Here is an 11617-nt window from a genome sequence, read left to right on the forward strand (position 1 = left end):
CGGGGCTGCAGCGGCCGCTTCCCGGCGGCGGGGAGGTCGCGTCTGGTGCCGGTCAGCGCTGGAAACTCTGTCGGGGATGTGAAATTCCAGGTCTTGTGTTTCAGAGGTGACGGGATGTTGTTCTGTGGGTTTTTTTTTACGTGCCGGCCGTAGAAAAGGTGCTTAAAAAACGCTTCCTGCCTGCTCTGTGTAACTCTGTGGTTTTCAGGAATAGATTTTTTTCTGGTTACAGAGTCCGGTGGAGCTGGTGGGTCTTGGCTGGGCTTGGGCCTGTTTGAACGCGGGCAAAGCCAGTCAGAAGCTTCTAATCGGAGAACTCGGTTTTAGCGCTGACTGGTTTAATGTTTCTTTATTACTTTTAGCTTGTTGCTGTTTCAGTGCTGAAAGCAGAGTTGAATATAGCAGTCTGTCATTGCTTAGTTATTCAAAATCAACTTAAAGCTAATAGTTATTAAAGTGTATGTTTGTTATAGGAGGGCAGTTGTAAGGCTGAATACAGCCTGTGTGATGCACATCTGTTTGATGAAGAAGGTGTTGCTTTCTCATAGTCACTTTCCAAGATTAGCTGGATTGAAGAGTAAGTATCTTTATTCTGTGTTTCTAAGAAAATATTGAGTAGTTCCGTAGTATTTTTATGTTTTGGGTTTTCTTAAATTTTTTTTTTTTTTTACTGTGTAACAGTGTGTAATGGTACATAAGTTTTACTCGAGTGCTATAATCTATGTTTTCTATTTAAGGTAAGAAAAAATATGACAGAAAAAGCAAGTGCAGATGATTTTCAAGTTCAGGATTTTTTCAAGAAGAAGAGTAAGAAAAAACACAAAGAACACAATAAGAAACATGAAAATGATGAACGAGAAAGTATACAAAATGCAGAGCTTAGCCATGCTTCTCCACTGCTGTTTGAAGATCAAGCAGCACAGAGTGGTGAAGGCTGTAAGAAGAAGAAAAAACACAAAAACAAGCGGGAGAAGCAACAGTCTTCATTAGATAATTCTTGTGTAGGACTGGAACATGAAATTAGTAATGAAACTGGTGTGGATGCTTCCCAAAACAAAAAGAAAAAGAAAAAAAAGAAGCGGAAGCGTAACGACAGCGCAGATGAGCAAAGTGAGGTAACTTGTGTCACAGTAAATCTGCACAGCGCTGATAGTTGTCAGGAGATCAATGCTGACTACGTTTATTTAAAACAATCTGTTAAGAAGAAAAGAAAAGATAAATTGCCTGAAGAGGGTGAGGTGCACGAGCTGCCTACCGCAGAAACATACGATAAAAATGACAATAAAAGATCAAAAAAGAAGAGGAAGAAGAAAAGAGGCAGTAGTACCCAAGACATGCAGGAAGACACAGATGTAGCCGTTGGCCAGTCACTGTTGTCATCTCCCGAGCAAAACAGGCAAAGGGAAGACACAGTCTTGCCGTTACCTACAGAAGAGGGTGGTGCGGCAACGCCCCAGCAATGGCACGAAGATGGTGACCGTGATGCTTCCCCTGCCGTGAGTGAAGATTCGACGGATGTACCTGCTAATTTTTCTAAGCCGACTAAAGCAGCTGATCCATCTCCTCGAAAAACGCCGGTGCGTGCTAGAAAGGCAAAAAAAAGCAGCGCTTTTGTCATGGAAGAAAGCTCTTCAGAATCTGATGTAATGTAAGTTTAGGTTTTGTGTTTTTTTTTTCTCTTCCCCCCATCATGTTTCTATCACATTATTTGGGTCCCAGATTTTTCTTCAGTCTGTTTTGTATGTGTTTTTAAAAGCAACTTCAAAAACCTTTACAGTATGTTAAGATGTAGAGATCTACTTTAAGAGCTTAGTTATCTTGTGAAGATACAATGAAGATTTGTAGGAATCCACTACCATTGCCTTCAACATAGAATATTTTCTTCTATTTAAAAACTGTAGGTATAGAAATAATTTATGTGTAAGCGATTCATGTTTAGTAAGAAAAGGGGGAAGAAAGGGATTTCATTTGTTAAATTTGTTTTTTGTAGTGAGCATAAGCATTTCTACCAAGCAACTAGTAAGGTCAACTACAGAATTTCATGTTCTGTGCGAACAATGCTCATGTAAGTAGCTCTTGGTGCTTTTACAGTATCTAGAACCCACAATAAGAGCACTAGTAAGAGACAGATGGAAAAGTTCTGTGTTGTCAGTGGTAGCAAGAGACACTATTTCTTCTGTATGTCCACGTGTGAGAGTTTTGTGGGAAAAGTGCAGATTTTCAAACCTTCAGCAAGCTCTTTGAATATTGTAAGTATAGAAATTTGATAATAAATCATGTCTGTGTTAAAAGGTTGGAAATACAAGGGGGTGGATGCGTGAAGTATTACTTGTTCTTTAATTAATTAACATGTTGATTCTTTTAATGGTAGAGATACTAACAAAATCTTTGTTTTGGAGCTCTAGTGGTGTATTTTATTTTACTCTTTTTTTTTATATCAGGACACCGGAACCCTCGGCATCAAATAGAAAGAAGGACCAGAATAGTTCCTTTACTGAAATGGCAGCCTCTGATGAGCTTAGTCTGGATGATGAAGAGTGCCTGGACTCTACCATGTGTTTAATCGTGGATTTGGATACTGCAAAACAAGAATTGGAAGAGTTTATTCCTCATGTGAGGAATATATCGGACAGTTCAATCAGGAAGATGGCTGGAAGAGACTTAGCGAGGTTTAAACAGTTTAAAAAACAAGGTGAGCTCTCAAAATGTTGTTGCAGAGAGGAAGGACTGTGCAGCTGTGCTAATGTTTTGACAGAGAGAAAATAGTTTGGTTTTGTAATCATGTCTGTCACATCCATGGAGTCTGGTTCCCTTTGTTCCCATGGACCTATTTTCTGTTTATGTACTTTGTAGCATCTGCTTCCTCATTGTCAAATTACAGTCCAAAGCGTACGTGTAAATTACCTGATCCCAGCTCTTGTTTTGTCTCTTTTCAGTTTTCTCTTTTCACTTTTTGAATTTGTTGATCTTTTGTTATACCTTTGCTAAAACCTGAAATGTAATGCACAAGAGATGGTATTTGAGGTTTGTTTTTTTTTTAAAAATAAAACTTTCTGTGTATTTTAGGTATTGCTGTCAAGTTTGGCAGATTTTCCCAGAAGGAAAATAATCAAATCCGGAAGAATGTTGAAGAGTTCTTACTGATTACTGGAATAGACAGTGCTGAAAAACTCCTGTTTACCTCGAGGTATCCAGAAGATAAGGAAACTATCAGTCGCCTAAAAGCAGAACATCTTTTTTGTGAAAAACTTTGTAAGTATTTAAGTTCTTTTTCAAATAGCTGAATGTTACGTTCCACAACCTGGTGATATCATGATGTATTTTCTAAAACAATTTTTTATTGAAAAGCACTAATGTCGCTAAATTTGGCCGAAAAGGAGTATGCTGCTGAGAGTACGCAGTTGATAATCTGTACAGTATACTATTCTTACTATCTTTTCTTGGGTATGAAGAGTTTAGAGATTAAAATATCGTCATGACCAGCAGCACTTACAGACTTCCAAACTTGCATTTGGGCTTTATGGCTTAAGGTGCATTATTTGTTAGGCTTTAATTAAGCATAGTGATTTATTAATGGGAGGTGTGATTAAGTCCTTCTGAAATTGTCAGCTGTTCTTAGAGCACATAAATAGGTGGCAGGTTTAGGGCTGAGTGATGGCAGAAACTGAAAGAAATTAGGTCATTACCCAAAGTAGGTAGCTGTCATGGTTTAACCTCAGTCGGCAACTGAGCACCACCCAGCCGCTCGCTCAGTTCCCCCCGCCCCAGTGGGATGGGGGAGAGAATCGGAAGCGGAAAAGGGAGAAAACTCGTGGGTTGAGATAAGAACAGTTTAATAATAGAAATAAAATAGTAATAATAATAAAATAATATACAAAGCAAGTGATGCACAGTGCAGTTGCTCACCACCCGCCGACCGAGGCCCAGCCAGTCCCCCAGCAGCGGCCCCCCCGGCCAGCTTTCCCCAGTTTGTGTACTGAGCATGACGTCCCATGGTATGGAATGTCCCTCTGGCCAGTTGGGGTCAGCTGTCCCTGCTGTGCCCCCTCCCAGCTCCTTGTGCACCTCCAGCCTTCTCAGTCGGGAGAGCATGGGAAGCTGAAAAGTCCTTGACTAGTGTAAGCACTGCTCAGCAACAACTAAAACATCGGTGTGTTATCAACATTGTTCTCATCCTAAATCCAAACCACAGCACTGTACCAGCTACTAGGAAGAAAATCAACTCTATCCCAGCCAAAACCAGGATAGTAGTTTTCCAAGATGTGAGGAAAACAAATGAAATTCTTATGGCTAAGATTCTGTTTGCAGGAGGAGCATCTCTTCTCTTTCTCTTTCCTCATTTTGTTAGGCTTCCTTGGGTTAGAAAACATTCACGCTTTATATGGCAAACATGCTCATTTTGTAACATCTCTGATGAATCTACTCAGTGCACTTTCTCAGTGGCTTTCCTTTCTGTGTTTGTTCTGTATCGTTAGCATAGGCAAGACAGAGTAAATGACAACCTGTAATGGATTTGGATACTAGCATTTATTTAAGGATCAATGAGCCTACAGATTTGTTCCTCCTTGATTATTTCACACACACGATCATTCCCTCTGCATCGCCACGTTTGCCTGGTGTTGACTTCCCTTCCCATCTGGGAGATTGCTCCTGGTCTGGGAAAATTGGGCAGAAAGTCACGTCAGTGTTATGCGAGTTGCTTGCACCTGGGCATTGCTGACCAAGACCGTTATGTGTTCCCGAGTGTTGGTCTCTGCGGATCTTCCCCCGCTTCAAGGATCTTTCAGCCAAAATCTTCACTTTGTGTTTTGCTGGACGCCCCCAGTCCCTGGTTTTCCCCACTGAACTAGTGTATAAGCAGAAGCACAGTATCTCATCAGCCTCCTGATTGGTGGCTGTCTCGTCTCTGTTGATGGGAGTATTCAGTATGTTACTTAGATTTGATCCAGATGTTATCAAAATTTACAGCCAGTCCATACAATTTGTAGGTAGTGAGTAACAGGTTTGTGCTTGAGAGTTCAAAAGCTCAGTTTTCGTTATTCACCCACACCTAATGCAGACACATACACAATTATTTACCAGCTGTCGGCATTCACAATCTTACCACAGTCATAACAATGATATCTTTGAAACTCCTCGGGAGATTCTGTTCAGACTATTTCCTTTGCAGTTACTGAAGTGTTGCAGAGTATGTTCTCTTGACTGGAGAGAATCTATCACTGGCAGCACAGGTGTTACCGTAAGTCGGCAGATGCTGAACTCTCTAAGACTCAATTTGGAGTTTTAGAAAGCAGGCAGTCTTTAGTGCGGCGCCAGGTGCAAGGTGGAATTTCCACAAATCAAGCACACCTATGCCGAGATCACCGTTACATTTATACACAAGAATTACAAGGTAGTACACTCCCAGTTACAATGATGGGTTAGTGATTTGCATATAATTATAGTATCTGCTGTGTCATTTTCTTCTGTTACTGCGCTTGCGCAGGGGAAGGGTCTTCACCTGGGCAAGGATCTTCTTGACCTGTGGGTGTGTTTTTCAGTATTATAATGAAGGCAGTTCACTTCAGGACACCTTAAAAGTAAGTTTTGTTGCCAAGTTGGCCAGATATACGACTACCTTGTCAGGTTGTCAAGTAACTCATCCTATATACAATAGAACCTAGGGGCTCTGGTTACGGTCCAGAGAATAAGGACTAAGGCTAAATGGTCCAAAGAATAGGGACTTCAAACAAACACAGCCTCGGATAACAAATAGCACAGCAGCCCATCCATAATGCTAACATAGAGGCTAACTTCTTGAAATCAAGATGTTCTTATCATTGATTATTTCACAACCAAACATAGAAAGATTCAGTAAAACTTAAGATAATCTTCAACACGGTCATGAAAACGTATGTTGTTTGGTTTTTTTTTGTTTTGGCTTTTTTTGAAGTGGCCTCACCAGTGTGAGAAATGTTTCTTAGAAATGAATCGTTTACCTTCTAGCTGAGGGCATACCACGACCCTGGAGGCTGATCTATTATCGAGCAAGGAAGATGTTTGACCCAAATAATTACAAAGGGAGGTAAGCGAGTAATTTGAAAGAGTTTCTGAACGCTAATACCAGTCTCTGGTGTTTATTTGTACATTAAAAATGGATATAAACGAAGATAATCTCTCCTATTTGTGCCAGTTACTATGATTTAATTGACGGTTCATTTTTCTGACTAGCCCTTATCAAGTCCTCTGTTCTAACACGTGACTTGAAATGGCAGCGATGAGTAACATTGAAACGCCTGTAAAGATTACAGCTCTTTTAAGATATTGGAATGGTTTGAATTTGCAGCTGAAGCTGTGCCTGTTTCCTCAACTAGGTATACTAAGGAAGAAAAAGAAAAATTAAAGAAGTACCATGCTCTGCATGGCAATGATTGGAAGAAGATTTCTGAGATGATGTCCCGTTCTAACCTCTCAGTTGCTATGAAATACTCTGAAATCAAATCGGGTATGTAATTTTAAGGAAAACAATTCATTCTGCGTATTTCAATTTGAGAAGTTATTTTAACTGTATGTTGTATGTGCCCTAAACTTTAGGAAACAATCCCTAGAGTGGATTTTTTTAAAATTAATTTGTGCTGGTGGTTCTTTTTTCCAGACCACTGATTGCATTTTCATACAGAAGGGATAAGAACAGCCTCTGACAGAAAAGGGAAAAGAAGTGGAACAAATGTAACTCTTCATTAAAAGGAACTGGCGTGTCAATAGATGCTTTCAGGGGGAGGGCGGGAGGAATTTGGCAACTGGGTTTTAAAAGATAGAAACTAGGGATCAGTGCTATTCTTTAGTGACTAGGCTGAACTCCTCTCTCAAACCTGGTACGCAGAAGAGTTTCTGGGAAGTGTGTTAAGAAGCTGGTCCTGTAAATAAGAATAATGCAAAGTGAAGCATTTGCTCTTTGGCCTTTTTTCCCTAATCATTTATGATAAATTATGCCTTAACCTTATTTTTCTATTTTAGCTATTAATTATGGCCCTTGGTCAAAGGAGGAGACCCAGAAGTTAAGGCGTGCAGTGGAGGAAGTGATTAGGAAAAGAATGGAAACGGAAAATGCAAATTCTCTTTCATCATCGGAAAAGTCACATAGAGAGATCTTGATTGACTCTGAGAAACTGTACCAGAAATTACCATGGACTGAGATTGAAGCTAAAGTGGGAACTCGATATTGGAGACAATGTAAACAGAAATGGTAAGGTTTTATACTAAACTGAGATAGTAAAATGTGTTCTGGGGAGTATTTAACTCCATTCTGCAAAACGTTGTACCACGATGATTGATAGGTAATAAATAGGTTGTAGGCTACAGAACGGGTGTTGCAAATGTGTCTTGAGACAAATAACTCTGCTAGCTGTGGTAAGTTTTCTTCTTGCTGTGATAGTGAAGCCTGATTTCTGCTTCTCTGTGGCAGCAGTAGCATCCTGAAGACACTTCTTTTTTGAAGCTTAGAATTTCTTGAAATGATAGAAACCTTTTTTGTGTTTTCAAAGGACTACAATTTTAACAAACAAGATGACCAAAGGGCAGCAGTTATATAGGGGGACCAAAGGATTACAGGCCAAGATCAATCTTATTAAAAGGTATAGTTCAGTTACTGGAATGTTTTTGTATCTCTTACTGTTCTGAGTTGTGTTTATAAAAGCTTGCAGGGTGAGAACGGCACGCCTGCAGTTTCATACAGGTTTTGCAACCGCTTTTCTGTATTACGTTCACAGATTGTATGAAATGAAAGTGGAGGATGCTAATGAAGTAAACTGGGAAGAACTCAGTAACACTATTGGGTAAACTTTTTTCCCCTTTTTGTATGGATACAAAGGATAGTTGAAGCAGGCACTCTTAAAAATTCCACAAAAGAATCAAAGTTCTTAGGCCTCTGCAACTATAGAAAATGTCATTTAGTTTGGTAACGTACAGTTGTATATCTTTGCATAGTACTGAGCAATAAACCATGCCTATAAGCTCTGAAACTTAATTTTAACCGCCTCAGGCAAACCTTATTGTATTCCCAGCGCACTCTGTGTACTAAAACTGTGTTGTGTAGTCTGTGCTGAAGTCTTTGATAAAAGACTTTTCCAGGTATTAACTAACACAGGAAAAAGGGATAGTTATAGGAATGTGTAATACAATATCATAGTCTTCTTCCAAACAAACTGTGTTGAATATGAAATTACCAATACTGTGAATGCTATACTTTCTCTATAGTGCTTTTTTCCTTTTCCACATACTTTCAGTTTCATTTACCGTTTTTTCATTTACTTTTATTTACTACTTTTCACTAAACATATAATACATATGTATAATGGCATGGTTTAGGTTCTTACCTTCAAGGGGAACTTCTGTCTTGAAAAACTGTTTTGATTAGGGTTTGAAATCCATCCTTTCTACCTAAAGCTAAGATACTGTTTGACTGGCGTCACTCTCATGAACGGATAACTCAGTAACAGCTAAACTTTGTAATAGTTCCTTGCACCACTAATTCTTTGAACTCTTCTCTTTTCAGAGATGTCCCTAAAGCCTATGTTCAAGCAAAATTTTATAAGCTAAAAGTCTCCTGTGTCCCTTTTTGGCAAAAAAAGACCTTTTCTGGTCAGTATCTCCGGTGTTTGTATATATACTCCTTAAGTTTTTTGCTTGAATCTAAGACAATATGTATTATAGTTCAATTCTTTCTTAATTAGCTTTCCCCTAAGTAAATTGGCTAAAATCTCAGGCTTTATACTTCTTTTACTAAATGCCTTTTTTTAAAATTTATTTAATAACAGTTTACTTTCAATGGCATCTTCATGCAGTGCTTGTCAACCTCTTCTCTTTAGTACCTTGGCTTTAAAAGTTTAATGACTGTGCCTTTTTAGTTTATCTTTGCATGTATGTATGTGTCTGATCTACCCTGCAGCCGCTGCAATTACTATGGAATAGTGAGATTTTTCTTACATTTAACACTAACAAAATAATTTCTGTCTGTGAGATCCTGTTTCCCCTAGGCATCCAGCTCCCCTGCAGATCCAATTAAGACTGCTTTTTTTTTTTCTTTTTTCAAAGAAATTATTGATTATCTTTTTGAAAAGAAACTTCCAGAACTTGAAGAAAAGTTAGAAAAAAGGAAAGGGAAGCACCTTAGTTCTGACAATTCAACAGCCAGGCAACAGAAGAAGGCTTTCCGACTCGGTGACATTTTTGACTCCAGTGAAGAGAGTGTTTAACTGACTGCCTTAAAACCAGTTCCTAGTCTGCATGTTTAACTGCAAAATGGATCTGGTTGCAAGTGGGTGCAGATCAACAACTGCAGGTACACAGGCTATCTAATAATGGAAAAAGTAGAGATATGCGTGTCTGATTTTCTTGTTTCATATTGAAGACTGAGGTAAATACAGTTTTTGTGCCACCTTTTGTTACCTTAATTTAGCTCTGGTTTTAGAAGTCTTTTTTTAAGCATCCAAGTTGCTTTCTGAATGTCTCAAAACCAGTATTTTTTCCACTGCTTTGTTTTCTATGGCGTTGAAAGCTGCTGTTTACCCTTTGTGCATGAACTTGATTTTCAGAACTTTAATGAATTTTAAATAATTTTAAAATAAATTCATGGAACTGAGAAAAGGCTTTCAATTTGCTTTTAAATCTCTATAATAAACAAATCTTAAGACATCTGTGTTGATGGAAACAGCACAACTTTGAGTTCTTTTTTTTTTTAACAGATATCTTGTTCTTAAAAGCAACTGATTTTTATTTTTGATGTAGATTTATACTTTTATCAGCCCTTCTAGAGAAAAGGGATTTGTCCATTACTATTCAATTCATAAATTGTAATGTCATTTCATGCTAACCAGAACAATGCATTTAAAATGTTTTTGTTAATATTTGGAATAGAGAGACAAAATGGACAGTGTGTATATATATATATACACACATACATATATATGTATTTTTACTGTGCCAAGGAGAATTTCTACATTTTAATAAGAAAGTTGAGGGATAAGATGGAGGTTGTACTCATGTCGTTGTATGATATTTTTAACTATCTGCCTAGAGTGATTATTTGTAAATTGACCAAATGAATGTTTAAAAAAAAAAAATCTTACTGTGTGTGTAAAGTATTTGTATGGCTTGTTTATATTTCCTATCTGCTGTATTAGAAAGTAATGCAAGAAGACTTGGTCTCTGACATGCTGCTTTTTGGTCATTTTCAAGAGTGAGAATTTCCTTCTTTAATTTTAATAATTGTTATTGAAAATGCAGAACTTTCAATGGCTTGAAATCAAGGCCTTGTTGGAGGTTCTTCTGGATTGTGCCTTATAGCAAAGGATGTTAAATGAGAATTTTCCATATTTAACTGTAGTCTGGCTGTAGTCTGGCTTTAGTCTCTCTGAAGACAGAAAACAAATGTGATTTTGTGGGACAGGCAGGATACCCCATGAGATCAGCCACCCGTAAGTTTTTCCACCCAAGAGGTGAAATAGGGTGGGGGAAACATGTGCCAGCTGCCTTGCACTTAGGTCTTTGACTTGCTTCTGTTGCCTTATGGGTTTGAAGGTTAAAAGCTGAAGAACTTGAATTTTTAAATCTAAGCGGTTTGTGTTTTTCAAGTTTTTTTTTCCTGGAAGATGGAGATCCTCTGAATTTTCTGCAGGCTAGAGCACAAACGATTGCGTGGCTGTAGAGTTTTGTAGAGTAGATCTCACAGAAATAAACTTCTGCCTCCATAACAAGGTTCATTTTATCCTTTGCGTTAAAGGGAAACTTCTAAAGGAAGACTTTTTTGCTAATACGTTATTTTGCAGAGAAGCTGCTTTTAATAAATGAGTAAGCCAGGGCTGGAACTATAAACCTGACCTCTGCCGCACAGGAAAAAAGGGTGACGCTGTCCATCTTCCCGCCGCCTGCCCTGGGAAGGGAGCAGGGCAACAATTCCTTACCTGCATCTCCTTTGGTAATTCGGTGTTTGTAATCTCTTTGCACGTGGACAAATGGTTGCTTGGAGAAGGAGAGTACTTGTTGATCATTTCCCACTCGCTGAACAGTGGCACTTAAGCGGGCGTAAGAAAGCAGCTTTTCCCTTTGCCATCATGGAGCATGGGAGCGCAGGTGGGGGAGGCAGTTGTTTCATGGGGGTGTTTGAATATTATTGAAAACAGAGCAAACTCCGTGCAGAGGTTTAAAAAAAAAAAAAAGCCCAACAAACAGGCGCCACAGAATGATGAGGGAAATAACACTGACAAAGCTTTGTGTATGGGGCTGCATTATAAATAAGAGCATGACAGATCCTTCACGTCTAAAAAGCACTGCGCGTCCCCTAAAAACTTCGGTGATTCAAGCAGATGTGTCGCTTCAAGCGTTAATGGCCTGAATGGTGTCCTAAAAAAAATAATTCTCAGCTGTGTGGCATTATCAAAGAGGGAGACAGCTGGGTTACAAGGGTTGTGTTTGCAGCAGAGAAGCACTTCAAAGTGGAGGAGCGTTACGGCGGCAGCGGCTGAAGATCAAACGGGGACTTGCCTTTTTCACCCCCTTCTCCCGTGAAGTCTTAAACAAGGAGCTGAAGGAAGGCAAGTAATGGCTGTTGGGTTCCCCGGAGCCCCCCCAGGCTGGGGGA

The 11617-nt window shown here is 39.1% G+C and overlaps 1 protein-coding gene across 3 annotated transcripts; it reads left to right on the forward strand.

Annotated features, from left to right (window-relative positions):
• The first annotated feature begins 24 nt into the window (after nt 1-24).
• TTF1 (transcription termination factor, RNA polymerase I) lies at nt 25-9921 on the forward strand. Of its 3 annotated transcripts, none has more exons than XM_009322067.1 (12): nt 25-106; nt 474-577; nt 738-1648; nt 2442-2692; nt 3067-3252; nt 5986-6064; nt 6354-6484; nt 6997-7225; nt 7524-7613; nt 7749-7814; nt 8534-8619; nt 9073-9921. In XM_009322067.1, exons 3-12 carry the CDS (start codon nt 750-752, stop codon nt 9231-9233), a joined length of 2178 nt encoding a protein of 725 aa, XP_009320342.1. In that variant the 5' UTR covers nt 25-106; nt 474-577; nt 738-749; the 3' UTR covers nt 9234-9921. The 3 variants fall into 3 exon arrangements, with proteins under 3 accessions (XP_009320342.1, XP_009320343.1, XP_009320344.1); XM_009322068.1 differs by having other exon boundaries at nt 25-35; XM_009322069.1 differs by having other exon boundaries at nt 49-90.
• Nucleotides 9922-11617: the final 1696 nt, after the last annotated feature.

This window comes from Pygoscelis adeliae, unplaced genomic scaffold (genome assembly GCF_000699105.1).
Source record: "Pygoscelis adeliae isolate BGI_AS28 unplaced genomic scaffold, ASM69910v1 Scaffold114, whole genome shotgun sequence".
Lineage (NCBI taxonomy): Eukaryota > Metazoa > Chordata > Aves > Sphenisciformes > Spheniscidae > Pygoscelis > Pygoscelis adeliae.

What these genes read in the sequence shown, in the direction of transcription:
- TTF1 (XM_009322067.1), top strand. Translation starts at nt 750, where the DNA reads ATGACAGAAAAAGCAAGTGCAGATGATTTTCAAGTTCAGGATTTTTTC. An exon ending in ATACTCTGAAATCAAATCGG is followed by an intron (nt 6,485 to 6,996) that starts GTATGTAATTTT and finishes TTTCTATTTTAG; the next exon opens with CTATTAATTATGGCCCTTGG. An exon ending in AGACAATGTAAACAGAAATG is followed by an intron (nt 7,226 to 7,523) that starts GTAAGGTTTTAT and finishes GTGTTTTCAAAG; the next exon opens with GACTACAATTTTAACAAACA.